The 27,544-nt window shown below is 44.0% G+C and overlaps 1 protein-coding gene across 1 annotated transcript; it reads right to left on the bottom strand.

Annotated features, from left to right (window-relative positions):
* Positions 1-211: 211 nt before the first annotated feature.
* Positions 212-27,544, bottom strand: odad2 (outer dynein arm docking complex subunit 2). The gene is made up of 21 exons (XM_086102576.1): positions 27,246-27,544; positions 26,315-26,530; positions 25,935-26,095; positions 25,525-25,702; positions 25,288-25,394; positions 24,840-24,976; positions 23,968-24,084; positions 20,634-20,719; positions 19,926-20,036; positions 19,555-19,708; positions 16,275-16,421; positions 15,924-16,133; positions 14,964-15,197; positions 14,768-14,878; positions 14,357-14,511; positions 10,773-10,953; positions 10,614-10,675; positions 8,080-8,194; positions 5,564-5,752; positions 5,129-5,350; positions 212-381 (listed from the first exon to the last, which is right to left on the bottom strand). The coding sequence occupies exons 2-21, from the start codon at positions 26,524-26,526 to the stop codon at positions 256-258; spliced, it is 3,015 nt and encodes a 1,004-aa protein (XP_085958702.1). The 5' UTR covers positions 26,527-26,530; positions 27,246-27,544; the 3' UTR covers positions 212-255.

Raw genomic sequence — 27,544 nt, 5'->3', positions numbered from 1 at the left:
AATATATATACACACACACACACACCCAAACATGTAATAAATATACGCATCCAATTGTTGAAATCTTCAATGGGTAGAGTAAACGATCGTAAAAATGTTTGTATAACAATTAGCTTGCTGATGTCATCGCGACGTGCATGACCTCATCCTCGGGAAGCAACGGCTCTCAAACAAAGATTAAGCACAACAGCAAATAAATACGAGCCCGAGGTTTGGATTTAATCATAACATTTTATTTATAGCCACCTGGTTCAATTACATGCATGGTGTTGATTTTTTGGCCCGAGACTGGCCTGGAAAGAGCAGACGAATGTTGCGCACGCAGTCGGCGGCGGCGTTGCGAACCTTCTCATCATCAGAGCCCATGAAGTGGATCAGAGGCTGCAACGAATACACAAGAGAGAGGTTTGGGCTGGCAGGAGGAACACAGACAAACATTGGCCTCGCTCGTCTGGAAGAGACACTTGACGTGAAACACACTCGTCTGCAGCCGAGCAATGCATGTACTGCATGAACTGCGTGTGCGTGTTTTCGTGTGCGTTTCTCCGGAAAGCAATCTCGGCACGTGAGCACGCACTTGCACATGGAAGCCACACAGAGAAGGCTGGATATTAAAAATCGCTGCTCAGGTCAGATTCTATCTCTCTGACGATTAGCGGCTTGTGTAATGGAACAAGTTCTAGATTGCGCTGTGACACGCGCTTGCATTTTCCACAATCTCAAGCTTTTGAGAGCACAAAAATGAACAGCTAAGGGATTTGCTTACTGTTCAGTTTTGGGTGATGCAGGGGGAAGTGAAAAGAAACAATCTCCCTATATTTAGAGATAGAAACCACCACTGAGTGCCATGTGTTTTTGGGAGATGAGCTTTTTTTCTTCACTCCCCGCCCCCCTTCCCCTCCTGTTTTATCTGGAGTGAAATCATTACACGACGTTTGCGGGTGGCTGTGGGATCGAGTCAAAATAAAAGTAAATGTAAGCATAAATACTCTGGCGCAAAGGATGAAGCTAAATTTATTCAATGTGTGCTTCTTCCTAAATTCCCTCTGGCAAGCCACGGAGGTTTCTTTTGAAAAGGGTTGTTTACATTGATAATAAAGTGGCAACAATACATCCCCAAAATAAGTGCTGAAGGTAAAAGCCTTTATGGAGACACAAAGTCAGACACATGATTCTGCCAAAGACTGTACGTGTAAAAAAAAAAATACAGTTATAAACGTTTCAAATGAATTTGTCGAGACCGGCAAATGCAGATTGCTCGCTCTTTTAACATTTCCTGTCACGTGCCTAATAAGTTCCATGTGAGAACTTGGTGCACCTCCGAAACATCGCCAAGGATTGAGACAAAGTGAATCCCCCCTCAGGCAGTTAAGCTCACCTACCACTTCTTGCCCATTGAAATACTCGGCACGGCGTTTGTTTTTAATGTCACCTTCGTGGCATGTCGCCTCCCAACTTGTAAATGACTGCAAAGCTTCATGGTGTTGACATGTCTCACTGTATGTTGTGTGGTGAGCAAACTAAAAAAAGGTACCGAAAAGGACATCCCTGACAGTTTTTTACACAAAGCTAAACAAAACGAAAACGACGACGTTCATCAGCGTCTATGCATGCCGTTAAAAGGGCTTCACGCAGAGCAGTGGACACGAACAGCAATCGCCATGGATGTTATCCACTTCATTTCATAGAAAAAGGCACAGAGCAAAGAGAGCTGTCGGCTCATGTCAATGCAGCAGTGTTGGGATTTTGTAAAACATTTGCCCTTTGGTTTTATATGATTTTTAAATAGCATCCAAAACACCTTGGTGAGCAAACTCGCATCCACGGGCTGGAGAAAACATGCAGCTTGCTAACAAGTCTCTTTTGTGAAAAGAGAGGATGCCTGGGAAGTGCCAGAGGCCGATATGTTGCCAACTTCACTGCATGTTATTCAGACGTCGCCAAATAAGTTCTCGCGAAGCACGCGGCTCGGCTAAGATAAGCGTGGCTCTCTTTGCTGCCCCCTTTTCCCCCCCCTCAAGCTTGCGCTTTCCCTCCCAGCTGGGATCTCGTAGAATATAAAACAGCACTTGTTAGATATTCCCCGACTGTGGCGAACACTTTCCGCTACGTTTGAAATTGGGAACCGGGCTCTTCTGAGGTTTTTGCACTTTACACAACTCCGGTGACCTCCGAGACGAAAGGGAAAGGAAGGGTACACGCTTCATATAACATGCGCCGCCTCTCCTCTCAGGCCGTCTGGGAGGGCCGTGCGCTTTCTTGCACCTATTGCCTCGCACATGTAGGTGTCACGGTGTCAAGTGCGCTCACGTTTGACCGGCTGCGGGTAGTTCAGACATCCACTTCCCCGACCCGCCATTCCGAATGGCTCCAGCGGCTCCCGGCGTTCCCATGAATCAAGCGTTAGGCTGTGCGGCCAAGTTTAGCTGAGCCCAGGTGGCGAGAGGAAGTTGGTGAAGGAAGTCAAGGTAAACAACATTCCCCACAGCCTTTTGCAAGCCAGAGACTGTTCCGCTACCGTCGGTTTCTGAAGAGGATGAAGCAAGGGCCGGCTTTTAAGAGGCAATTTTTGTTGTGAAGCTTGACTTGAATCCCCCAAATTATGTTCCAGGACACAAAGGATTGGATTACAGTGCGCGTATGTATCACCTTCAGCCCCGGTCTGTTGCACTCAAATTAAAGAATTCAATCACGCAAAATCCCGTAAGCCGTTCCTTTCCATTCTATACATACAAGGGAAGAACATGCACACTAACCCCACACAGGAAGACCAGAACCATGAGCCTTCAGCCTCAGAACTGGAAGGCAGATACGCTAACCACGATTCTGACACGCTGCCAATTTTTCCCACCCCCACCCCCACTCATCTCATTTTTACCGTTACCGGGTAATCTTCATTTGACTACAAACACCCATTTTCATCCAAGTCCCATGAAAGAGCCTCTTTGACCCACACGGCTGCCTGAAAACGACCGTGAGAATTCATGCTCTGAGCAAACAATCCAGCGTTTTGGAAGCAATGCAAAGCGCCACGGCAGGTATCATGCAAAATGAAATGCATCCGTGTAAAACTGTGAGATACCAAGAGTAGATGTCAAATCAAACGCTGAGGGGGAATTCATCTCTTTGGCTACAATTCGCTATCCATATCCTTTGAGAGGAGCCCGTCCCCTGATTGATTTCCAACCGGTAGATTCCTCGGAAAATATTTCAAGGAAGCTTTAGCATCCGTGTTAAAAAGCTTGCCGAATGACAACCTGCGACGACTGAATGAACATGAATGCAAGGACAATATTTGAGCATTTTGGAAGGAATAAAAGAGTTACGACAAAGGCAGCTAATCGATTTTCCAGAGCGAAATGCTTTCTTTTGGATGCCCAATTTCCTCTGCGAGCCTCAGGGTGCTACTACACACCTCATTAAGTGCGCGGCAGCATGAACATTACGTTCCAAAGCAGGCCTGAAGCCAAAGCGATCTGCCCTCATTTGAAACTGTACACTACACGAACATGTTTGGAGAGCTCCTCCACGGCACAGAAAAAGCTCATTGAAATACTGCTGCAATAACACAGGAGGCGGTCTGTACATTTACACCAGACCATAAATTAGGCACAGACCTTCAAATCAAGAGTCAGTAAACTCCTGACAATGTTGTTTTGGAACACATTCTTTCGATGGGGTGTCCGTATATCATCGGAGCGGATGACTCCAACAGCCACTTCGCGGCGGTGATTGACATGCTCTCAAACTGTAATGTCTCCTCGGGGTCGGCAGGTACCTTTCATGCTGGTCGAGAGTGAAGCCAGACTGAACAATGAGGCCGCCTGTGGTGCCTTTCCACATCAGAGATTAACAACAAATGCAACACTTGGTGCAGTTAAGCTCTTTTAGAGTCCAAAAATACATTACGGGGCATTGTTGCAATCCTTCACTGCTACATTAATAAGGTCAAATACTGCAACCGATTACGGAGGGAGATATGACATGCAAGAAGCACACGCATATATATATATATATATAGTCCATGCACACACACATACACACACACAGGATGATGAAAAAAAAAACAGGTTTGGCTATTCATGTTGCGTACAATAAGATCGTTTTTCAAGAATTTTGCAAAGTGGACATAATTGTTTTCGGAACACCCAATGTTCACCGAAGTAAACCAATTATAGCTACGTGCTTAACCACTTAGAATGTAACAGTATCGCATAAAGTACACCAATTTCATGAACGTGGGAAAAATACTTTGGTTTGGATATAAATAGTACTTTAAATGTTCTTTCAGTGGAAAAAAACCTCCCTAAATCAACAGCTTTGCAGGAAGTATTGTTCTGTGTGTGTATGGGACTGAACCTCAAGAATGAACGGAACAAAGGTGTACATAATATATGGTTGTTTTTTTGAGGGTTTTTTTTGCATAACTTCTCAGTCATAGACCAACCTTTGCTTTGGCATAGTCTGGGATTATTAATTTGCGTACAACTACACAATCTAAATCCGCCAAGTGAATTTAGATTGTCAATGCGATAGAGGTATTAAAAAGCGGGATTTTGTAATAACTGTTTGTTGTGATGGAGAAGTGGTTGTGTAATGCTCTGATGTGTATATTTACATACATGGAAGGGGGGAAAATGTATCGAATGTGACAATGTTGGACAAGTATCTGAATTTTGAAAGTGCTCGGGGCGGTATCCCAAAATGAGGGGGTTGGGGGTGGAGAATATTGTTTTTCTTTTGAAAGAACACAGCTCCGCCTGATGCTGCATTTTACCCTGATGTCCAGGAACCGGCCGTAGCAACCGTTGCCACCAGCTACAAGCCTTTGACTTGCGCTGTAATGGCATGTAGGCTCTAGCAGAGAAATGACACTTTGCACACACTGCGCTGTTTGCTTTACCGAATTCCCATGACGGTTAGACAGTCGAGCCGTGTTTCCTCAGCGGAATAAAAAACACTTTTGTTGCTGGTTCTTTGGTCAAAAGATGTGGAAATAGTCACGGCTTTAGTTTACGGGTTTTCACACATGATTAAAAGAAGTGCGATGCCAGGCCTCCTTTTTCACATTGTGATTCTGTTCATTATCGACTCCCAAAATAATCCTCAATACAATCCTGCGACTGACCTTCACGACTCCTTCGCTGTGCATGATGACACAATTGTTGGACTCCTTGGACAGCTGGTGCAGGGCCATCACTGTACTGTGGCGGACTTTCATGTCCGATGACTTTAAGTAAAGTGCCAGGTGGGGCACGACTCCCGCCTCCCCGAAGGCGGCCCTGTTGTTGCGCCACGTGCAGCATTGGGCGATGGCCTGAGCCAGGTGGCAGCGGAGCAGGTCACCAGGCTGTGTGGAGAACAGGATGCCATTCAAGCCCAAAGATCAGTCAAGGGTGCACCGAGCTACTTACGGGCTAGCAACGTCTGCAGATGCATGCATGTGTCGTTTAGCTGGATGGATGCTGTAAAAGCTACAAAGCAGCAAGCTTGACTGGCGCTAAAGATGCTTGTTTATTTGCAAGGCGTTTGGAAAAGAGCGCAAGCTGTGGAGTGTGCTTACTTTGTCAGTCAGCTTGGCCAGCAGCGAGACCACCTCATAATCGGTCAGAACTGCCAAATTGTACTTGTCTTTGGCGATTTTGGCAATGACGGCGCACATGCTTGCCAGCACATCATCATTGGTTGACTTCAGCAAATCGATGACCAGCTCCATGGCGCCCATCAGGGTGCTCACCATTTCCCCTGCCTCCTAGGGACAAAAAGTGCTTATGTTAATTAAATACGTAGTGAAGTAAAAGAAAATAGTACGTTTTGTTGCCCAACACCCCACCCCGCCCCTACATAAAAGCATCACTGAGGCTCTATCCCCTTTTGTTTGCTTTCATAGAAAATGCTTCCCTTCCATAGAGAGAACAATCAGCCTGAAATATTCTACAACTTCTTCAGCGCTCACCCCAAGTTGCCACATGGAATTTACAGCTTAGGAGGTGACATTTATAGCCTTTTCCCCCAGAGAACTGTAGAATTGTGAGAGAGAAGCCTCACAATTCAAATTCACGGCCCTGGCAGGTACCGCAAGGGCTTTTACCCACTTATGGAGCAATGCTTTAGCAAACCAAGAGTCTGGTAGGGAGTCCTAAAAGAACCACAGCGGAAGAGCTGGCAGGGGCACGGGTTTCAACAGGGCTTGGCACATCGGGGCACTCTTTTAAAAATACAACTCACTAAATTGCAGAAGAACAGACCAGAAGTGGCCAGGTCTAAATCTAAAAAGAGTGTGCCCGTGGGAATGTTTGCTCATCCGCTTCATGTTGAGGAGGACTCGCAAGCTCCGTGCCAGTTCATTCCAAAAGTGAGGGTGGGGCTTTTAAAATGTTCCGCGCCAAACTCATCCAATCTCGCCTTTATTAAATCTTGCTTTGTGCACCGATACCAAATGGGCGTTGGCCACAATGATGCAACTGCTACGTGTATTTCTGATGACAATTTGCTCAGATCAGTGGGCCGCGCTGCCGTGTTTTAAAGCACAGCTTTAGCTTAAATTGAATTCTGGCCAGGATGCAGTCTATGCGTCCTGTGATGCTCTGCCAGGGGATGAGCAATGTGCGCAGTGAAGGGTAGAAAAGTAGGGAGTGGGTAACACAGTCCAAGGCCAGCAAGCTAACGCTTCCATACACACGCAGGAAGCTCTCTGTCAGGAATACTGATGACGGCTGGCCGGGAGTCCCGCCGACAGCGGAAGCTCTCTCAAGCGCCAGCTGCGATGTAACTGGCCCCGAATGTCTTTCATGGCAAGGAAGGACCCCCAGATGCTGTATAATGAGACTCTTAACCGAGGATCAAGTGAAATAGATAAGACTCTGTTGTGTGTTCTCAGGTTCCTCTCAAGAAACGTCCAGCATGAACATCACGAGCGCCCTGTGCCCAGTTGAAATATGATGCAACAACAACAACAACAAATACATGATCATGAATTCCCCTAAAAAAATAACAGCAACTATATGCAGCCAAACATTGTCAAACTTGCTAATGCCTCCTTAGCGGGGCTTGTGATCCTGCTTATCCCTCCACATGGTTGTCATGCATCACTTTCACACAAATTTTGGGCATGGGCATTGGGGGGCTTGTACATTTTTAATAGAATCATGTCTAGTTTAAAACCTATATAAAGTCGTGTGAGTTCATCAACAATGAAAATAGTATTGCACTGTACACTTGGCGCACGAATCTCAATAACAGGTAGCCCTTTGAATCAGGATCTTCAGCGCAAGAATGAGAAGCCGCACCGCAGGATATTACTTGGGTCTTTTTTTCTCGCCGCCTGCTTCCCACTTCAACAACTTCGGTGTGCCAAAGAAGCTGCTCTGCTTCTTATTAGGCCGCGGTTCATGTAAGCCCCGTCTGACACCGCCCTGCCCCTGCTAACGCGAACCTCCCAGCAGCAGGTAGCGGTCAGACAAGTATGGGGATATAGAAAGGCGCTTCTGCTATGTGAGTGGACTTGAATGCTCACAGAACACTTCATTCTGGACGTGCGTGGACCCAAGGCTGTCTTAAGGCTGTCTGAGGCTTTGGGTTGATCTGTACGCAGACAAAAAAAAAGGAGACGAGAATGACGCACAACGAGTGCAGAGCCAGGTCGAAGACAAAAGTGGAAAAGGTGAGCGCCGTATTATTAATATTATATATTTTTTCACAGCCATATGGGGTCAATGCCCGGTTTTACAGAGGAGGAATTATAGACGTCGAATCTGGAATGGGTGGAGCTGTTTTAGCTTGACTGAGAAACTACATTTGCAAAAATGAAAAAAAAAGAATGTGGTGTGCCACGTTTGTCCATTTGTGAGATGTACGATATTTTTGGGTTCATGGAGATGGACAAGACATTAAGCAGATGTGAATCTGCTCTTTGTATTCTAGGATGAAGGAAATGGTTCCATATTGAGTCAAACAAAAAAAAGTACAAATTAAAATGGATTCAACATATTTTGTGGAATTCAAAGGTTTGGTGTAGTTCTTGCGTAACACTGCCAACAAACAAACATACAAACTAAAAACGGATGAGATTCACTGTACCTTTGCATTCTCGATGCATGGACAAAGGGCCCATGCGGCACTGGACTGAACTTCTGGGTTGGGGTTTTTCAACAAGCTCCAGACCCAGCGGATTGCATCCAGCTCCTGAATGATCCTTGGTAAAGAGAAACACTCATGTAAACATTTAAGGAGACAGAGTGGAATAAGAAAAAAAAGGCAAATAAGAATCATGGATGAAAAAAATCAGAAGCAGGGTGCCGTGCATTTTACAGGTGTGCAGACTCATGCAATGAGTGAATGTAATGATTATTAAGAAATTACCGGCCACGACATTGCATCGAATTGAGAGCTAATTTATTTGACTCTCATGTAACACCAAGGCAACAATTGCTCTCATTATGGTGAGTTCTACCACTGCTGCAAACTGAAACCAAAACCCTCATGTTGTTAAATGAATACCTCTGACCTGAGAAACCTGGTTTATATATCGACTCAATTTCAAGTTGGGAAGACCAATTGCAGTGATGGTAAGTGATGTGTCCTTAAAACTGCCTGGCTAGCAGCAGCCTCCATAAAAATGGATGAATTTCAGCATCAGTATTCCACCACAACACATTCTCAGTCCTACTCACTTCCTCCCCAGGCATAAAACTCACTCAGCTGCTGTGCTGATTCCAAATCCCCCACGCTCAGTTCACAGGTTAACGGACATCTGCGTGAAGTGCTTCATGCACAGATTTATATATAGACACTGAGACAATTTTTTAGTCTGCATTATGTTGGCTTATTTTTTAAGCACAGCCCCAAAAGTGTGCCCCCCCCCCTTCCAAATCAAATACTGTAGAGCCAGAGACAGGTCGCTTTGTATTTCATGGCACTTGTGTGAAGTTGACTTAAGCATGAGCTGTATGTCATGTTGCGTCGCCAAGGTTCAGAAGGCAGTGAATTCACACCACAGTGCATCCATTGTGTGGCGGAAATAACATGCGTGTTCCCCATGTGAGCTGGCACCAAACAGGGCCAACGTTGAATGCTGTCGTAATGACTTAAACACTCGGTAATCACAGTATCTCCGTGACTGGCAATGAATGAACACTCATCAGAGGCGTCCCCAGCACCATCTGTCTTCTGTTTGCACATAAATCAGTCTCAAATGATCATAACATCAGATTCCAGACTGCTGGGGCCTCTTAAATCTGCACCAAAAAACAAAAAAGGGAAGCTTCATATCATCCGCCAGAACAGCTTTGTCTCCCTGTGAAGCAGGTACGAAACAGATTAGCATAGAAGTTGCAGCTGACATTGATGGATGAGAGGAGGCGACCGCAGACCCTGGAGGTATCAAACAGTGTGTGTTCTCTCTTGTAGCAACACAGGATTCATTGGACAAAATGTGACTGGAGTATTTCACGGAAAAGCTTTCAAAAGGGCCAAAAAAAAAAAAAAAAAAAAGAATCTGGTTTTTATGAGATGTCATATTTGAGAAAAGTAAGATTTGTCTGCTGTGGATTTTAAGATTCGATGGCATGTGACACAACATACCACACACACAATTCAATATTCACTTGAACTTGTATTTGTTATGAAGTCAAACACCATTGAAAACACAAGGAAAGAAGCTTGGGACAATTTGGACATGAGGAAATGGTAAAATGCATCTGATGTGAATTGGACTGCAAACTACGTATATACACGTCTTAAAATAGAAGAAAAAAAACTGCCGTCAAATTTTGCTTAGATATAAAAAGTAAATTATAAAAAGTAAGTGTACGGTCTGGTCTAAATATACATACTGCGAGAAAACACGGACATCATCATGCACCAACAATATTTAGTTGCCTTAATCTGACATGGTTCACTTTTTTTTTTGGAATAACTTGATTTTGGCTTCTGCATAACAAGAGCGGACGACGGATTTGAAAATAATGCCAGCTTTGAACGATGTGGACTCGGCCTTTTTTAACTCGTGTCCTAATTCGGTGGCTTCGACCCTGTCAAAGCAATGATGCACCGATGGAAGGTTGACACTCTTCTCCTGTATCGAGGGCGAGGTTTTAAACGAACACGGCGTAAATAGTGCAGCTGACTGCGGGTCGCCGTGCATTCCCAGCCGTGTCGTCTTGGAAATGGCAAGGCTTTGCATGTATTTGTCTTGACAATGGCCACAAAGCGACAGTAAAATGCCAGGAATTAAACAAGCCCATATTTAGAGCAGCAGGTAAAATAAGCAAAGCCTAAACAAAACTATTATTAAAGCAGGGATGAAAGAGAAATCTATCTGCAAAACACAAATTAAAGCGCCATAGCTTTCTTTCAACATCAACATGTGACAAGTTAATGACACGGTGTTTCTATCCAGCATTTTCTTGTCATAGAAACTGAATGAGCAAGAGTAAAGTTGAAAGTTATTTCGGTGACGACATGAGTAAGCCGCTAAAATGATTCAAAGGGACGCCCCACGTCGCGTTAACAATGTAGCCACATCAAATGGCCTCGCTATCGTAACGATGCCATAGCAGTCTAAATACTGTCCTGAGGTATTCCGTCAATAAAACTCAATGAGGAAGACTTACGCCATGTTGTCCAGATCTGTGGCACAGGCCTCCACCACCCTGGTCACATTTACCAACAGTGGCTGGCAGGGAAGGATAAGAACATGCGATCAGTTCGTCCACTTTACAAACCTAGTCGGCAATTTCAAAAAGGCTTCCGAAACGCGCGGTGGGACATGCCTCGTTTCTTCCGACGAGTAGGTGGACCAGTGGCTTGAGGCCGCCGCATTTGCGGATGGTGATCTTGTTTGCAGGCTTTTGCGCAAACTCCGCCAAGGCTCCCACCACATTAACCAGTACCTCCTCGGGCTGATTGGTCAGAAGGCCAATCAGGGTCTCCAGGACTTTATGCTCTTGAAACCTGTCGAGGATAAAGTCAAGGACAATTCGTTTTGGAGAACAATCACTTGACCTGTGCAGCGTGGAAACACAGACGATCCTGGAAAAAGAATTATTTTCCATCAACAAGGTCATTGGCAAATCACAGTAAAGGTAACGCTTTCGGTACAGGGATCGGTGGAATCCAAGACAATACATGGTGACATTAGTTCCAGATACTCGACCAAAATTCCATTTCATCTCTCACGAATTCTCTCACGTTATGGTGACACAGGTAGCAACGAAACCTTTTTTCTAAGATTATGCCTTGTTTCCCCAGTGGGACTGAGTAGTCAACGACAGCACACATTTAAGAGGGATATCATGTGGTCGAAGCAAGCCTCAACAAACCCCTGATGTACAGTTAAGTTTCACTATCTTTATTCACGGTTACGGTTGCTGGCATCCTGACGCTTCGGCTATTGTGCGGGGCCACCGTCATTTCGGTTTGGTCAAGGTCCATAAAAGCAGAGCCTATTCTTGCAAGAAAAAACATTGCTAATGAACAGAGAAGCTGCCAAAGCTAACTTGGGTGAAATTCACCTGAAAAACGAGCCAAGTGCGATGAACTCACTTTAGCATCATCTTGTAACTACAGACGTAACGTTTGACAGACAGGAGCTACATAAATGCTGAAGTCTGCTCGTTTTTGGGAAGTCGACACCAAGTGACTAAATTATGCAATGGGAAAAGAAAAAAAAAAGTCTTGTTCTCCACACTAGGGACAAAAATGACGCTTTGATTGTCAGTCTCCACCCAATCATTCGCCTAAATTATGCATCAATAGTGCAGAAAGCGAACTTCTCCGTGTTGTCACATTATTCGAAGCCAACATCTTCAGCTTTGTAGCAATCTGCACGCATACCGTAATTCCAATGAATAACGAGCATGTCTTGTGAGCGTGATGTATCGAAACCTTTACAGTATGCAGGAAGACCAATACTGAAATCCATTCTTCCTTTGTAGATGCGCCACCCCTCCGTTGGGATCAGATTTCCGCTACACATTACTGGCTCGGCTCAGCTCTTCTCAAAATAGTGCCATCGGATCAACCAATAAGTGCGGAGAAGTGGTTTGAGTCAGCAACATGGTGTGAGTTTAAGAACCTCAGTAGCGATGAAGGGGGGAAGGTTTCTCCAAAATCAGTTTCAAGCAGTTCAGTTATTTGTTTTGTTTATGTAACCCAATAGACAAACAAAATAAGCGTCACCCTACCTTGTGTTTCGTGTGCATTTTTCGCGTGTCTGAGGTCTTTTTGCTTGCAGTGACATTGGAATGAATTAGGTGGGCAATCAAAGTCCATTTGAGAACCCAAATTGGACACCCGACGTTACTGCTCTTGCGAAACTTGGCAGTCCTAATTTTCCAGCGGAGGATTTCTTCATACTTTTGTTCCCGCTTTAACACGTGTCCGTAACACCTCTGTGTACAGACTGACTGGGTCACACATTGATGCATTCATAAATCGGCATGAAATAAAGTTCCATTGTTTCCACACGTCACTTGCAGAGGCTTTTACCCCCCAGCCCCCACCCCCAGCGCTGAACTACATAAAATGTTGGCCCGCGTTGCCCACGATTTGGCAGGTTTGTTGAAAATCATAAGCTTACGGTAGACAATACTGTCTTAAAATAAACATTTTGATGAAACATTAATCAGGCAAAATGGCTAACACATGCTTCCTCTTGTCTTAAGTGGGAGTCCCCCAGACGAGTACACTGTCCAGACCGTGGCGAACATCAGTGAAAAAAAAAAATGCAATGACCAAGGTCTGTTTCCCTCGAGCATGCACTTAACGCCTCCCCCCAACCCCCCAAAAAAAGAAAGAAAATAAAATAATCTCCGCCTTTCATGTTTGCTGTTGCAAAATGATTTGACAGTAATTGCTTAGTCACCTCAGTCCACGAAGCGCTCGCCTGACCCCCACATTTTAAGTCGTTCAAATAAGGCAAAGAGGAAAAGAGAAGAAGAAAAAAAAAAAAGGAATCCAAAAATATTTGCTTTGCGGCGTGCTGACTTCCTTGTGAAGATCTGACCACGTGACCCTTCTTTCACACCCAACTTGCCACAAACGCTGCAAAATGAGAGGTCGATTCATATTTGGGTCCCGTGGCACCATCATTACGATAACTTTGCCACAGGCTGATTTACAGTGAGGGCAAGCAGACGCTTCGGTGTTTGTACATTTAAGAGTTACTCAATAAAATGTGTAAGCGATGTGGGGCACACATTGATTTATTGCTGTTGCTATCAATAGTAGCTAAGTGCTATTTTTGAAAAGCAAGAACAGATGGCATCTGGCTTGTACTGGCACAGAGTGTTCAAAGCTGTCATATTATAATCAAGGCTCGTGCAGTTGACTTGTTTTATATGAATCCAAGTTGCGGTCAGAGGATTTATTGAGTGTTTTGTTTCATAATTGCGGAACAACATTCAATTACGATTATTGCAGTCTACGGCTTCATTCTCAACGCCATATTAGGAAAGGTCTGTGAAAATGGCATGAAACATGTTGTGATGTTTCCTGCTTCCGTGAGGCAAGCCTCGCTCAAGTTGTGGCAGCATACACTCAGCTACACGGTGGGGGAGGGGGGGGAGACTTAAATTAGACTTTAAATGTAGGATATCATTCTGTCACATATGATATATGAAGTGCTGAAAGATGCATTTGAGAGCGACTCAGCCTTTTTTGTTTGTTTGTTTGTTTTTTTCTTAAAGCTATAAATTCCTCTCTGCCATTTGAACTATTCACTCGGGAGGAGGGAAAGGTACTTTCAGATAATCTCATCTCAAAAAGCATCAAATGTCCTCTTCGTATCCTGACAAGATTCAGTCTGTCAGCGTTTGACTTTGATCCTATTTTATGAATATGGGTTGTCGACTGTATACTGTAAAAACCTCGACCAGCAAAAGCCCTGAAAGTTGTACAGTTTGAAAAGTGGACACAAATCTGCAGAGGGAAAATACTTAATACGACCAGGGAACATAACGGCCATGAACACAAAAGCTACGTCTGGGCGGCTCCGTACAATACGTCCGAAGTCAAAAATAAAATATCAGCTATTAACAAGGCAAAGAGTTTTTATGAATCCTCAAAGCGGCTTGCGTGTAATTTTCCAAAAATTACATTTTGTCAGGATTATTTCACTGCGACGACTTATGTTCGCGTCAGGGTGCTAAAGACCACAGAACTGAATTTTATGCAGTCAATGACATCATCCAGACTCAATAGTAAAGACATCATCATGCTCTTGGAAACAGTGATACGCCCCCCCCCCCCCCCTTTATAAAACTTCAGCACCATGAGATGATGACAATAACGCATGTGCGGATGCATGTGTGCGCTCGTGGGGAGAAATTAAGGTGACACGGTGTCTCAAACTTACACATCGAGGTTCTCCGGGCTGAGGGAACACTTCCAGATGGCTCCGGTGGCGGCGGCCATGAGCTTTTTGTTGTCCGTCTTGCCCAGAAGTGAAACCAGGGCCTGCAGACCTTTGTTCTCATTCACTAAGGTGCGCGTCCGCTTGTTTTCTGCACACTGCAATTAAAAACAAAAGGCACATAGGCTTCGTATCGAAATGGGCAACGGTGGGGGTTGGGTGAATTTCTGTTGTAAGGTTGTGATGCTTATGAGAGCTATAAGGGTGAGTTGTTGTTTGAAATACGTACATAATTGATCAATAAAAGGTAACAGAGTTTCATGAAATCACGATCGCTCTTTTGGAGTCACAAAGGATGTAGGTAGTATGGGCTCAGGTCCGAAATAAGGGCGGGAATGGCTATCTGTCCGCTACCTTGAAGATGACGTTGGCGCAATGTATCCGTAGCTCAGCGTTGTCAATGCCGAGGTTCTGGACCAAATCTTTGATCATGCCCTCCGTTTGAATCGCATCCTTGCAACTCTCCTGTCAGAACAACATTCATGGACAACAAACAATCCTCACGTTGTTGTGAAGAAGGTTTCAGTTTGACGAAAACAATGGCGGTCACCTCGTCGGCACAGTTCTGCAGAATGCCCACCACCGGGATGAGCATGTTCATCTGCGGGGACTTGAGCAGGCGTCCCAGTAGAGGGACGCCGCCGGCTTTATGGATGGCCTCTTTGTTTTTGGGACTCCTGCTACAGCTCCAGAGCGCTAAAACCCCAAAGCGGGCCACTTCGACATCCTTCTCCTGCTTTGCATCCACATTTGCTAAATCGGGGGCGCAGTCCAGCAGCTTCACCTGATCAAAGACAAAATAGAAGAGCGAGACACACAGATGGAGCAAATAGATCCATAAAACAGGCTGATGATCACAGCTGAGCGGGAACGACTCATATTGCTTTAGCGGAACAGTGGAAGGCGGCCCGCAGGGATTCTGATGTTCATGACCATCGTTCCGTTTCAATGCATAGTCCCTAATGAGACAGAGCAGGCAAGGCTATCGCCGTCTGGTTCAGAGGTGGTCTTGTACCACGGCGTGAAATTAATCTACCCCCCTTTGAGTGACTCACACATGTGAAGATCTGATTTGGGGTCTGGGGAAAATATACAACAGTGTAGAGGCTTTAATCACAGGGCGCTCTGTCAACAAACATGAATGCAGGTCAAAGGATGTGAAGGGAGGCGGTGGGGGGGGGGGGGCATTCTATCTGATTGGCTTCAGCACCCAATCTGGTGTTTGTAAAAGAGTGGGAGCCCAAAGGACAGGTAAACCACTATATGAGGATTAGGAATGTGCAAACCGGCTATGGATGGCTCCCTCATTTGATGGTTTCTTCCTTTTTTTTTTTTCACAGTAAAACAAAAAACAAAAAACCACCAAGGCGGTGACAAAAGATTTAGGTTTAGTCCTCCCGTATTGTATGCAACTCAGGCACGCATTAAATGCATCAGAAATTCCTTTTGACTTTGTGTTCAATACAATGGCGTTCAATGATCGATATGCTTTTGTTCGACAAGTACTTACGAGTTTACTAATACCGTTGTACTTTCGAACAGTTCTCCTTGCCCTGCGGAAGCTGGTTAGATTAGCGATGGTCTCGGCAGCTAAGGCCTTCACGTCTTTGTTTCGTGAGTCCAGGACATTCACGATGCTTCGTAAGCCTCCGTTGTCAACGATGGCCCGGCGGGTTTGGGCATTGTGGCTGATGTCTCGGAGGATTTGCAGAGATCCAAGCTACTCAAATCACACACACACACAAAAAAATGTTTTAGGGAAAAAAAATAAAAGCATGAATACGCGATCCAAATTGGCAACCAAATATTGGCCCCCCGACCTTGTCCGCAGGCCATCCAAAGTCTTGACAAAATGACTCACTTGAAGATTAACTTCGTCCAAATGGAGAATGTTAGTGAGGACTTTGAGGCCACCTGAATCCTGCATGCCCAAATGATACGTCTCGTGCGTCAGGTCGTAGTCCATCAACGCGTACAGAGTCAGCAAAGTGGCTGTCTGGTCGCCTGCCTGGAATTATAATTCCAATTATACATTGTAGGATGACAAGATGTCTTGCACAATGTCACTTATCAGCCTTTAAATACAGTCTCAGAAGGGTGCAGACCCAGAATTGGGACACGGATAAAGTGAAAAAACAAAAGGAAAATATTACCAACAAATGACGTTTTGAGGAAAAAAAAAAAAACAACCAAACCTGAGTTGGTAGTCCTGCCTTTTGAGAAATCCTCACCGTTCCTCACTAGCATCCCACGTAACAACCCCGACTAGGATGTTTTAATGCCACGGCCTGTTCGCTATTTAGCTTTGTGGCGGGAGCTGATGGAAATAAATTATTTGCTCACACAGGGGCTGCGCTCCGGCTCGAGTGCCAAGACCAGAAGCCATTAGGTACTGCTCCAAGAAAGAAAGAACACTATTAGCACTCAAACCTCCCAAACTAATGTGGATCTGGCATTGCAAATGACAAATATGTTTTGACAGTTTGCTAAACACTCTCATTTATTTTAAACCTGTACCCAAGCGAACAGCCACGTTTGAACTGAAACATTCAGTAAAACGCGGGCGAGGAGGAGAGCGGGAGCTTTTTTTTTTTCTCTGCCGTGATTATAGATTGAAATGAAACAATCCCCAATTTAAAATAGAACACGTGCGGTGCGGTTGTAGTCTGTAGAAGAGAGCGTTAACGTTAACTATTTGTCTCTCTGCAGACTTTAAGCTTGACTTTTCGTACATGTTTATATTCTTCTCGCACTGCACGGCTCCATAATATCTTAGTTGAAGATGGATAGGGAGTGTCATATGTCATTTCATGCGGATGAGGAAACCATAATTCATAAAAAAGAAAGAAAAGGTAAAAAAGGTTGTTTTTTTTTTGTGGGATCAAGTCTGTTTATGTCCTTTCACAACTCACAAGTCCTTCATTGTAGTTGTACACTTGGCGCATCATTTGTAATTATCACTTGTTCAAATAAAACAGACTGTGTACATGCAACGTCAAGCAGGCTTACTAACACGTACGGAGAAAGAAAAATGGAAAACATGTGGATCCCTACATAAGCATAATAAATTAGAACTTGATTTTATAAGGCATGAACATTTCCAAAAGTGCTCATTGGTTCCAAATACGCAATCTGGATTTGGAATTTTGTTTGACATGAGCGCTTTTGACAGTGCATACACAAAGCCAAACTTGTTTATAGAAAATTTGGAAGAACGAGAGCGTCCTTAGAATAAGACCTGCCACAAAAATTCTCGTTATTATTCCACTACTCGGTATCTGCGCCGAAATAAAAGGGCAGACAATAAATGTACGGCAATGTAAAAAGTGAAGCTCTGTATTTTCTCTCAATTACTTCAAATCACCACTCAATTCCATGCAATGATCATAATTCTTAGCAATCATTGAATTGACGAATGAATCACGATACCCATCCCAAACATAAAATCACATTGATCACATGCATTGTGGTTAATTGCAATGTATCAAGTTCAACTCAAATCATTCCGATTCAGAAATCTCGAATCTCCCTGTGGGGCAATTCATGTGTACCCAATTCAGTATGATTTGACTCCATCTATAGCATGCTGTCTTCAAATCTTGAAATAAGCCCCTCCCCCTCCTCCGAACAAAACATATACTGTATATACCAAAAGACTTGTACATAATCACTCCTGACTTCAAATGCTGGCATTTGCAGAAACACGGTTCCGCAGGCATTATTGTGTGGTTGCTAAAAAAAAATAATAATAATAAATTCAAAAACAATAAACAACCAACCAAAACAACAACCCAAAACATTTGATGTGGGCAAATGATCCGGCATAAATTGCATTCACCAAACCAAAGCAAAACAGAGCATCAGTGTGTGGCTTCAAAAAAAAAAGTATTTCAACTTCACGAGGACAAACATCTGTCTATAATGCAGGGGGATAAAAATCTCCCTAAAATAAAACAGATATTTAACTTGGCTCACGGTAAGTTTCAGCGTCGGATGGTAATGATATTATAAAAATGAGTACTGGACAAAGCCCATAAATAACTGTGTGGTGTGGTTTGAAGACAGATAGATAGCTGGGATGTGTTGGATCCTGCTGTGCAGAAGCTTATTGACACAGGATCACACACACACACACACACACACACACACACACACACACACACACATACACAAAAGTCCGGACACCTAAATACAGCTGAAAAGTATAAAATACACAAACCCGCTAAGAGTTTTCTCATTCCTTTTTCCCTTGACTGAATTCCCTCCTTTCATATCATTATGCAGGAGAACCTCATGAGGTCACTTGAGTTATATTTTTTTTAAAAAAACAAACTTTTGAGTCATCTTTTCTATCAAAAACGCTTTTTGGTGGGATTTGAGGCAATCAAACCGTCTCACTGTGCATTACTGATTGAAAAGAGGTTTTCAAACTCGATTCCGAGATTAGACGATCCACGAGGTCTTTGTATTCTCCCCCAAATAAGCAGGAGATCGTATCCGCTGATTGAGGATGGACAATCTCGCCGGATAAATAGTGCAGTCTGGGTGAGCTGCGTTTTTTTGTCCCTTTTCCTTTTCCTTTCCTCTTTGACACATTAATATTCACCAGATGCCCTGTCAGACTTGTCACGGGCACGCTTCATTTTGATACTGCTGCGGTGTGGGCAAAACACGGCCTACAGCTGGTGCCGTCAGACAGCTCTTTCCCCTCTGCCTTGGCTCGCAGAGGCAACCGAAAGTCCCTGTCTCACAAACCAGGAATCCGCGAGCGCAGCCAACCACTTCAATCCGAAAGAAGCGTCGCCTTTAATCTACACTCGCTCTGTCCTTCTTTCTTTCTTTCCTGATCTGCAGTTTGGGATGACTGCGACAGGTTGGATTATAGGAAAGGATGTTCACTTTCTATAATCTTCCTATAGCTCTGTGGGTTCTAATGCAGCACTGTGGCTGCATATGATTCGCAAATGATCCAAGAACGCTATCTTGGGCCGCCATTAAAGTCGTTGCGCTGGTGACAGAAACAAAAAAAAAGACCAGATCTTCTGTTTCCCGTCAAGTGTGTTTGGATGTGCGTTTGGGGGGGCAACAGCTTTCCATTTCAAAGTGAGGGTCAAATCACGCGCGGTGTGACGTTCCCCTACCCGAAGGTACTTGACCAGTTTCTGGATCTGCCAGTATTCCGAGGGATAATCTGTGTTTCGTTGACGGCGCGCCGGCTGCTCTTCTTCCTCATAACTCTGATCGCTCTCAGATGAAGTCTCACTGAAAACCTCACCTGGTTGTAATTGGGACTTTCTGAAAATAAAATAGGGGGGGGGGCAGGGGGAATAAGAATATATGACATTTTGTCTCCTAAAGACCTTATTCTAAGGTTGGGAACCTTCTCATAATGACAGCAAGAAAAATATATATGGATGTAGGATGAAGGATTTCTGTTTTTGAACAAACAAGTGTACACCTGTTTCATGTTACGGCTCATGCTGAAGGAAAAAAAAAAAAAGGGGACAATCACAGTTTCATCGAGGACAGTTGTTCCGCGTATGAGGACTCCGAGAAGTGTGAAATATTCTTGCTCCTGGCTCCCTTTTGCGTGTCGTCAAATTCAGATGTTTTGTCTTCTTCACTGTCAAGACACAAAATAAAAATTTGTCACGCCCAGTTGGAATTTGAAAATCATTCATCTGCACTGATTCACACATCAACAATTGAGGGTAGCATATGTAGAAACACACACACACACACACACACACACACACACACACACACACACACACACACACACACACACACACACACACACACACACACAGGACTAGGTTCATGCCATGTTTTTGGCCGTCAAATTAGGTGATGCAGGGTTGCCATGGCAACGAGAGAGCGCATTCATTATTTCAAGCCAGCGTACCATCAAACTGGTTTTAAATCAACTAGTTTGGGGTCAAATACAGTGTACGACATTCTGCGGGTCACATCTGAAATTGGGCAGAAAGGCTTTCCATGCTGCGACTGCATATATTCGTCTTGATGACTGCGTGATCGCGGGTCGTTCCACTTGCCCTTTAAACAATATCGGGTAAATGGCTCAGGCATCACTTTCTTCTCAAACTCGCTCAGTATTTTCAACAAAGGTGATTCCGACAACAAACAGGAAGCATTCATAACGTTCTCTTCGTGCACAGTTGCCATTTTGTGCACATCTGGGGACAAAGAGAGATCCTACCGTTGAGAAGGCGTGGCACTCTTGTTTATCCTTTTTAGGGACAGTTGTGTCTGGGCATCCACTAATTTTGGTGTACGCAGAGGACCCTGAACATTGAATAAAAAAAAAAAAAGTCAAATACAAATGTATTTTTCAGTTGAATCGATATTTTAGCTTGCTTGCTAAACCCATTCCTCTTTTGGAAACGGCTTATTTCTAACAAGATTCAGTTTCTTAGAAGTACACCAGTTGGGTCTTATTGTGTAAGACGGTGAAAAAAGTTTTGAACCATCAAGCACGGCACGTAACTTTAAAGCCCCTTCTCCTCTGTAATACACGAAGACACTTAGATGCCAAAGTAGAATATTTTGTGAGTGAGCTGTTTATTGTTTCAGTGCACACAAAAACCGGGACACGGACAAGAGTCATGGCTCTGTGTCATAGTTTTTCCATTATTTCTTGTTCAGTTTGGAGGGTCTGGATTTAAAACAAAATAAATCATCTTTCAATCCACATGCATGGATGCCAATCGGACACATGTGAATTGTTGAATCGTTTGCAGGCGGCAGAGTTTTAATCACAGACACCTGCATTGCAGAAATAGCGCCGACCGTCAATGCTTGTTAGCGGCTTCACATTTTAAAAGGGCTGAGGAAAAAAAAAAAAAAAAAAAAAAGGAAGATGTATTTCAGCGGACGACGTCCGCGTACAAGCTGGAGCCAAGCATGGCCAATCACTTTTCCAAAGACTTGTTTTTACTTCAACATAAAGTGAGCGGCTATTGGAAATATTCAAGTCAATCCAAGCAACCGCAGACCCGCAGTCTGACTTTATTCATACTAATTGACCTCCTTTAATTCCATTATACGTGTAATGGACAAAGTCCATGTGCTCGCGCAGAAGGGAACGCTCAGATTTCTTTGACGTGCCTCAATAAAAAGCACCATTACCAGCAACTTACTGCAAGTAAACCAACGCAAGGAGCTCAGAGGCGTAGGCCAAATGAAGCAGGACTGACGCCCAGAACAGTCAACTTGTACATTATTAGCAGGTGAAGTTTGGTCATTGACACTTTTTGTTACTTTGATATTTTTTGGGGGGTATTGAGTGACTTGATCACAATTACTGATGCAAATTCAGCACGGTTATAAATCGCGGGCCCCTGACTGCCTTTAACAGAAAACAACTGTCAGTGTCTTTCCTACCTCAGAGTCCAGCATCCAACAGTTGGTATTAATTTTGAGATTTCTTTTTTTTTTTCGCTTGCAAATACACAGCATGCCCAATTTCCAGTCTTGCTGAGATGTCAAAATGAATCCAAAACAGTGAATGTAGAAGGAAAATGTGCTTCCTCTCATTCTGCTCAGTTCATTTCAAGTCAAGTTATCGTCTGCGTCTGTCTGTCCTTGCATCCATTTTTGTACAAGTCAGGATTAAAGTCAAGATAGGGGAATTTAATTTCTCTATTCACGGATTGAGTCACAATGGAATTCTTGGCTCCCCAAAACTTCGAGAGTGCTGTGACTGTTGTGTCTTTTCCCAGGCTTACCTCATTCTCCTGTAGCCCGCCCAGAAACATTGAGGCAAACAAAAATATGTCATTCTATGTTATTTGGGGGTGGGGGGGTCCATTTTTGTAAATATGCTCTATCCTATTTATTTATGTCATTGCACCCACAATAGAGCTTTCCTGACCGGTCAAGAATCAAAATGCGACAATGCTGGTATATCATCTCCAAGTTAGTCCATCAAACCTTAATCGACCACACTTTACTGTCATCTTCAGGAAATTAGTGCAGCAACTATATGATTATCAATCTGTAAGCCTTGTTTGGTTCGGACAAAAGCGGACCTTTTTTTTTGGGGGGTCTGGTTCGGAGCCCATTTAAAGGCGAACCAAAGCGTGAATATAACCTTCGATGACGGTCAAATAATAATGTGGCCTTAAATAACCATACGAGTCACAGACTCACCCCAAGATTGGAATTATCTTTACACGTGTTAAGAGAGAAAGCAGACCTGCACTCACAACTGGCACGCGTCACCGGTGCAAACACAATGATGGCAAATTTTCCAACAAAACAAAGTACAAGTGAGAATCAAGAGGAAAGGAAAAAAAAAAAACATCCACAAATGATTAACAGACTGTTGACTGGAGCTGGTGTTGAATATTGAGGCAATTTGTTACATCATCAAATTACTAAAGCAGGAAGCAGTACTACTGAATAAATAACGCCGATTTGAACGTCTGGAAGCTTGCCTCATTGTGAGTGTACGTGTGCATGCGTACAAATCTGTTTGATGTTGGATCAAATCGACCTGGACATACTGCCAAGCAGACACTAGCTCACTGTGCAGCACAGACACTAATTACACAACGCGCACTGTTTACACGACATGTGAGTCACACAGCATCAGTGAGCAAAGATTTGCTCTATAGAGGAGGAGAAAACGCCATCATCGACTTGTGAGATCTCGCAGGGAAGGGGTAGTGGATTTTTTCTTAGGGGATTTTAAGAACGATGTCAAAAATGCCACACCTGACCCTAGCAAAATAAGAATAACTATAATGATTGCAACGGCATTATTATTATCCGCCGTTCTTTTTCTTCAACTCCATCCTGAGCTTCAGTCAAGGTGGAGGAACTCGCGAACAGTTCCAAATACCAGACAATTTTGGCTCAGAACCTTTCGCTGTCTGCTAAAAAGCTGAAGCTGGAGAGGAATTTCACTTTGCACTCAGACAAAGACCCAGAGCATATATTGAAATGTAAAAAAGCGATGCATTTACCAAAACAAACTCAGACAGAACCCTATCTCCAATAAAGTGTCAGTTTTCAGAATATACTTTTTTTTTTATATGACCCCCATGACAGATTTTTCTTTTCAAAAATGTTGTTTGTCTGTCATTGGCTGGCGACCAGTCCAGCGAGTGTGCGCCCTGCCTCTCGTCCCAGTGAGCTCCACCTTGTCTGATGTTCTACCAAGTGCCTGGTCACCTTCTTTCGTGAAACTAAAAAAATGGAACGCTACTTTTCTTCACACGGTGCGGGATTGTGGTCTATCTGAGAATAGCACATTTTGATCTGAAAAATTAACCATTTTTCATATCCCAAAGTAAAAAAAAATCATAGCAGGGATACGTGTGGACTTGCGAGGAGAAATGAGAGGGAGCATCTTGTCATCCCTCAGTCACTGGTCTGTTTTCAGCTCATGTTAAACAACAGTGATCATTCGCAAACTGGCATTTGCACACACTCTTATTTGATAACTTGTGACTCTGCGCTGGCGTAAATGATGAAAATGACATGAACATGACCTCGGTGGTTCATCCGGTACACATTTTCCACTGTACCTGTGAGGTCAAGTTCTCAGCAAAGAGTTGTGATTTGTTCTTCAGCAGAGTAACCACGTTCTTGAACACTTCACTCGCTTGCTTGTAGGCGCCATCGTCTCCCTCATCTTTGACACCCTGCGTGAGCACATAGTAAAAAAAAAAAAAAAAAAAAGAACTTTCATTAATTCGGAAGAAACCACAATCCTAATGCAACCCACATGCCAGCCGGTGAGTAGCGCAGAGGCCAAGAAAGCTCAGAAAATCTCCGGGCAGCCGCCGAAGGGAAGTGTAAAGCCATGTTAACCGCTAAATTAGGTCTAGGACACTACCGTATTTTGAGGTTTCATTTACATCAATGTCACCCGTTCGGTGCCAGGCTGTAGTTTCTGCACCCCCGCCCCTCCACTTTGACTCAAATATTTCCAGGTGAAGAAACAGAGACAGGAAACCTCCATCTTGTCAGCAAAGACGGTGAAAGAGTCAACGTTGCAGCAAGCGTGCAAATTAACTTTTAAAAAGAATGAAAACAGATTTGAAGGGAGCAAATGTTTGGTGTATGGAAACCGTTCGGTTTCCTGATAGTAGGCCGAAATGACCTCATTTCTGTATCATAGAAGCCCATCTTGTCTAACGCTACACTGGTGCAAAAACAAACAAAAAAATCATGACGGATAAATGTGGTAGCAACTTGTCAAGTATTGGAATCCGTCAAATACATCAGATTTGTCCACATTTGGTGTGAAGCGTGTGAATATGGAATCACATATTGCCCCTCAACCATGTTATCGGACACACTTCGGTCTGAGAATGTAGAAAGAATGTCAACGATCATTCATATTTACAGCCGCCGTTTGAATCCCATCCTATTGGCATCATCTCGCCAGTCTTACCAAATTGAGAAAAACCCCGGCACTGCTGCAGGTGATGTAGAGCGTCTCCGTGTCATAAGGCTCAATCATGAGGTAACACATCTCACCTTCGATCTGCCTCCATAAAGGGGCACGACATCCGTTTGGATATTCGTAGTCTGAGAAGAGGGAGAGAGACAAAGGTTGCAAAGAGAGGCATATGCCGCATTTCAACAAGACTGAGCAAACTGACAATGAGCCATACCGACGAGTCATGTCATGATTCAAGATATTTTGGGATGGCAACTAAGACGATACAAACCCACGGGAGAAGCGAATGTCACATTTTTGTACAAACACTTGGACGTTACATAATGGATGGCGGGCCGCAAATGGCCCCCGGGCCTTAGTTTGGACACCTCGGTGTACACTATTTGGTATTTGTATTGAGAGCAAATGCAACCCAGTGTAATATGAATATCATTCAAACCTGATGTGTATTGAACCAACTTTAACACCCTATTCTCCCCCGGACCGCAAAAACCCTGCAAATATTCCACTTCTTGGTCCACAAACGCGGGATTGAGCCGGAACTTTCTGAAAAATATAGAAAAGAAAAACAAGTATGGTGCCTCATTTTAAAACTTAGTGAAATGATGATCTAGTATTGATGATATGACTAGGTTGGGTGGGGTGGGGGGGGGGGGGGGAAGAAGCAAACACCCACTCTGATATTTCTTTGAGGAGCTTGCGAACAGTCTGTTTGCCCATATCTAGTAAAAGACGGAGAAGCTTCATTTTGCCGTCAGAGTCTTGCTTGTGTCCTTCTCCTTTGTCTATCTTAACAGCTTTTTGCATGTTGGCATAGCTTTCGCCAAGAATCTTCACCAAAGGCGTTCTGTTTTCTGAGCGGAAAGGGAAAAGGGTGACATATTTGGACGCAAAGGCAGGGTGCAGACTGCATTTCTGGAAAAGCCTTGAGCTTGCAATCAATCGAATCGGCACTATAAATACCCACTCACACCTGCATGGGAGAACAGCAAGTATGAGGCCATGGTTTGAAATGCCATGTTGCTGGTTGAACGATTTTAAATGCAGATGGGATTCAAACCCCACCAAAATGATCGAAGCACTGACCTTCAATGCAGGCCTGAACCTCATTCAGTCTCTTGTCATTTTCCATATTCATGAGATTGGAGAGCTGGTTGAAGTTACGGACAGAAATATTGGGAGGAGAGAGCTCTAAAGTTGGACAGCCGTTCTCATCTTTTTCATGGGACTCCACTTCGCCTGATTCGCTGAGGGGACGAATCAGAAGTACTTTAGTTGTCTGAGTGACGTGATTTGTGTTTGAGTATCGATTTCTGACAGTGGGCCACATCTTTTGATCCAGAAATAATAATAACAATAAGAGTTCCACTTCGAGGCAAGCCATGTTCAAATACATTAACAAACTAGAGTGACAGCACATCTTGGACAGACACATGATAAGAGTGAAAGCTCAGGGTTGGACTGACTTAATGTCATAATCCGCTTCGAAGTCAGATGCCACCAAAGTGCTATTCCACTGCAGCGGCTCCTCAAACAAGATCTCAGCCTCCTGCGGATGCAGGGCACTGAAGTCCTCCACAAAGAGCATAATATCTTTCAGCAGCAGACTATTCAGTGCCGTGGAATCCAGTTTGTCTTCCGAGGACCACTTGGCCACCTTGGTCAGTAAAGTACCCATGACGCTGGAGACAATAGACACAGAAATAGTCAAATAAATACATAAGTAAATTTTAAAAAAGAGCTTCAATTTGATCAGAAATGCAGAGCCACATGTGCCGGTATTGAAAAAGGATTTTCCATCTGTTGTCATTAGGTAATTTTCTGTCTGCCGTTCCCTCGGGCTTACAGAGTCGAGGTTGTGTTCGCTCTTATTGCATCCCACCGATGCAGTTGGACCTACAGTCAATCGTCAGAGCAGTGAGACAGACATGCTCATACATGGGAAAGGGGCTTTACAACGCTGCCAACAGGTTCTATTTGTACTGCATTGAGAATACTTTCAGCTATACGATTCAACAGGAACTAGAACCGAAAATCACGATAAAACAGCAGCTTGAATGCTGCAGTGTACATCATGCATAGTGCAACTACAAACATAGATCGGCGCGTTTTTACTCATTGTTGGGTTACAAATGTTCTCATCTGCAAACTTGCCTGCTATTTGTCACCACCGGCTGTCTATGTAATTATAGCCGATAGTTTTCAAGTACCTCGCCAACAAGATGCCACCTCTGGCTGCTAAGAGACATCTAAACAAAAATCCAAGGCGTGAGAATGAAGCACATGCACGTGCAGTTTTACAAACTCAACCGCTTCACCGAGTGCGTGCAAAGTTCGTCCCGGCCATCTCGCATGCATTAAATGCTACGAACGCAATACAGTATGTGCAAAACATACCTTGACTTGCAGTCAGCGTCTATCGCCGCACTGGAGTTTGAAAGCCGTCAAGACAGCACGCTTCCTGTTGAAGTCTAGTTGCCATGGTTACTGACGACGGCCTTACCGCACTGTTCAGTAAAGTTGCGCAGCTGAAACCCGGAGTCGACGTGTCTGACCTCATCCGACGTCATAAAAGACTCTCTTTTCCATTACATTTCGGAGAACTAATGACGCCTGTTCAGTAGACAACGTTAGGTAATCGTGTACAATCGAACAGGTTCAAGAAAAAGTCTGAATTGTCCCTCATATGTGTCCAA

This window comes from Hippocampus guttulatus, chromosome 21, assembly GCF_054856545.1.
Source record: "Hippocampus guttulatus isolate MCC_2025c chromosome 21, RoL_Hgut_1.0, whole genome shotgun sequence".
NCBI classification, from domain to species: domain Eukaryota; kingdom Metazoa; phylum Chordata; class Actinopteri; order Syngnathiformes; family Syngnathidae; genus Hippocampus; species Hippocampus guttulatus.
Note: the sequence above shows the minus strand (reverse complement) of the source record. Positions and strands in the feature narration are given on the sequence as shown.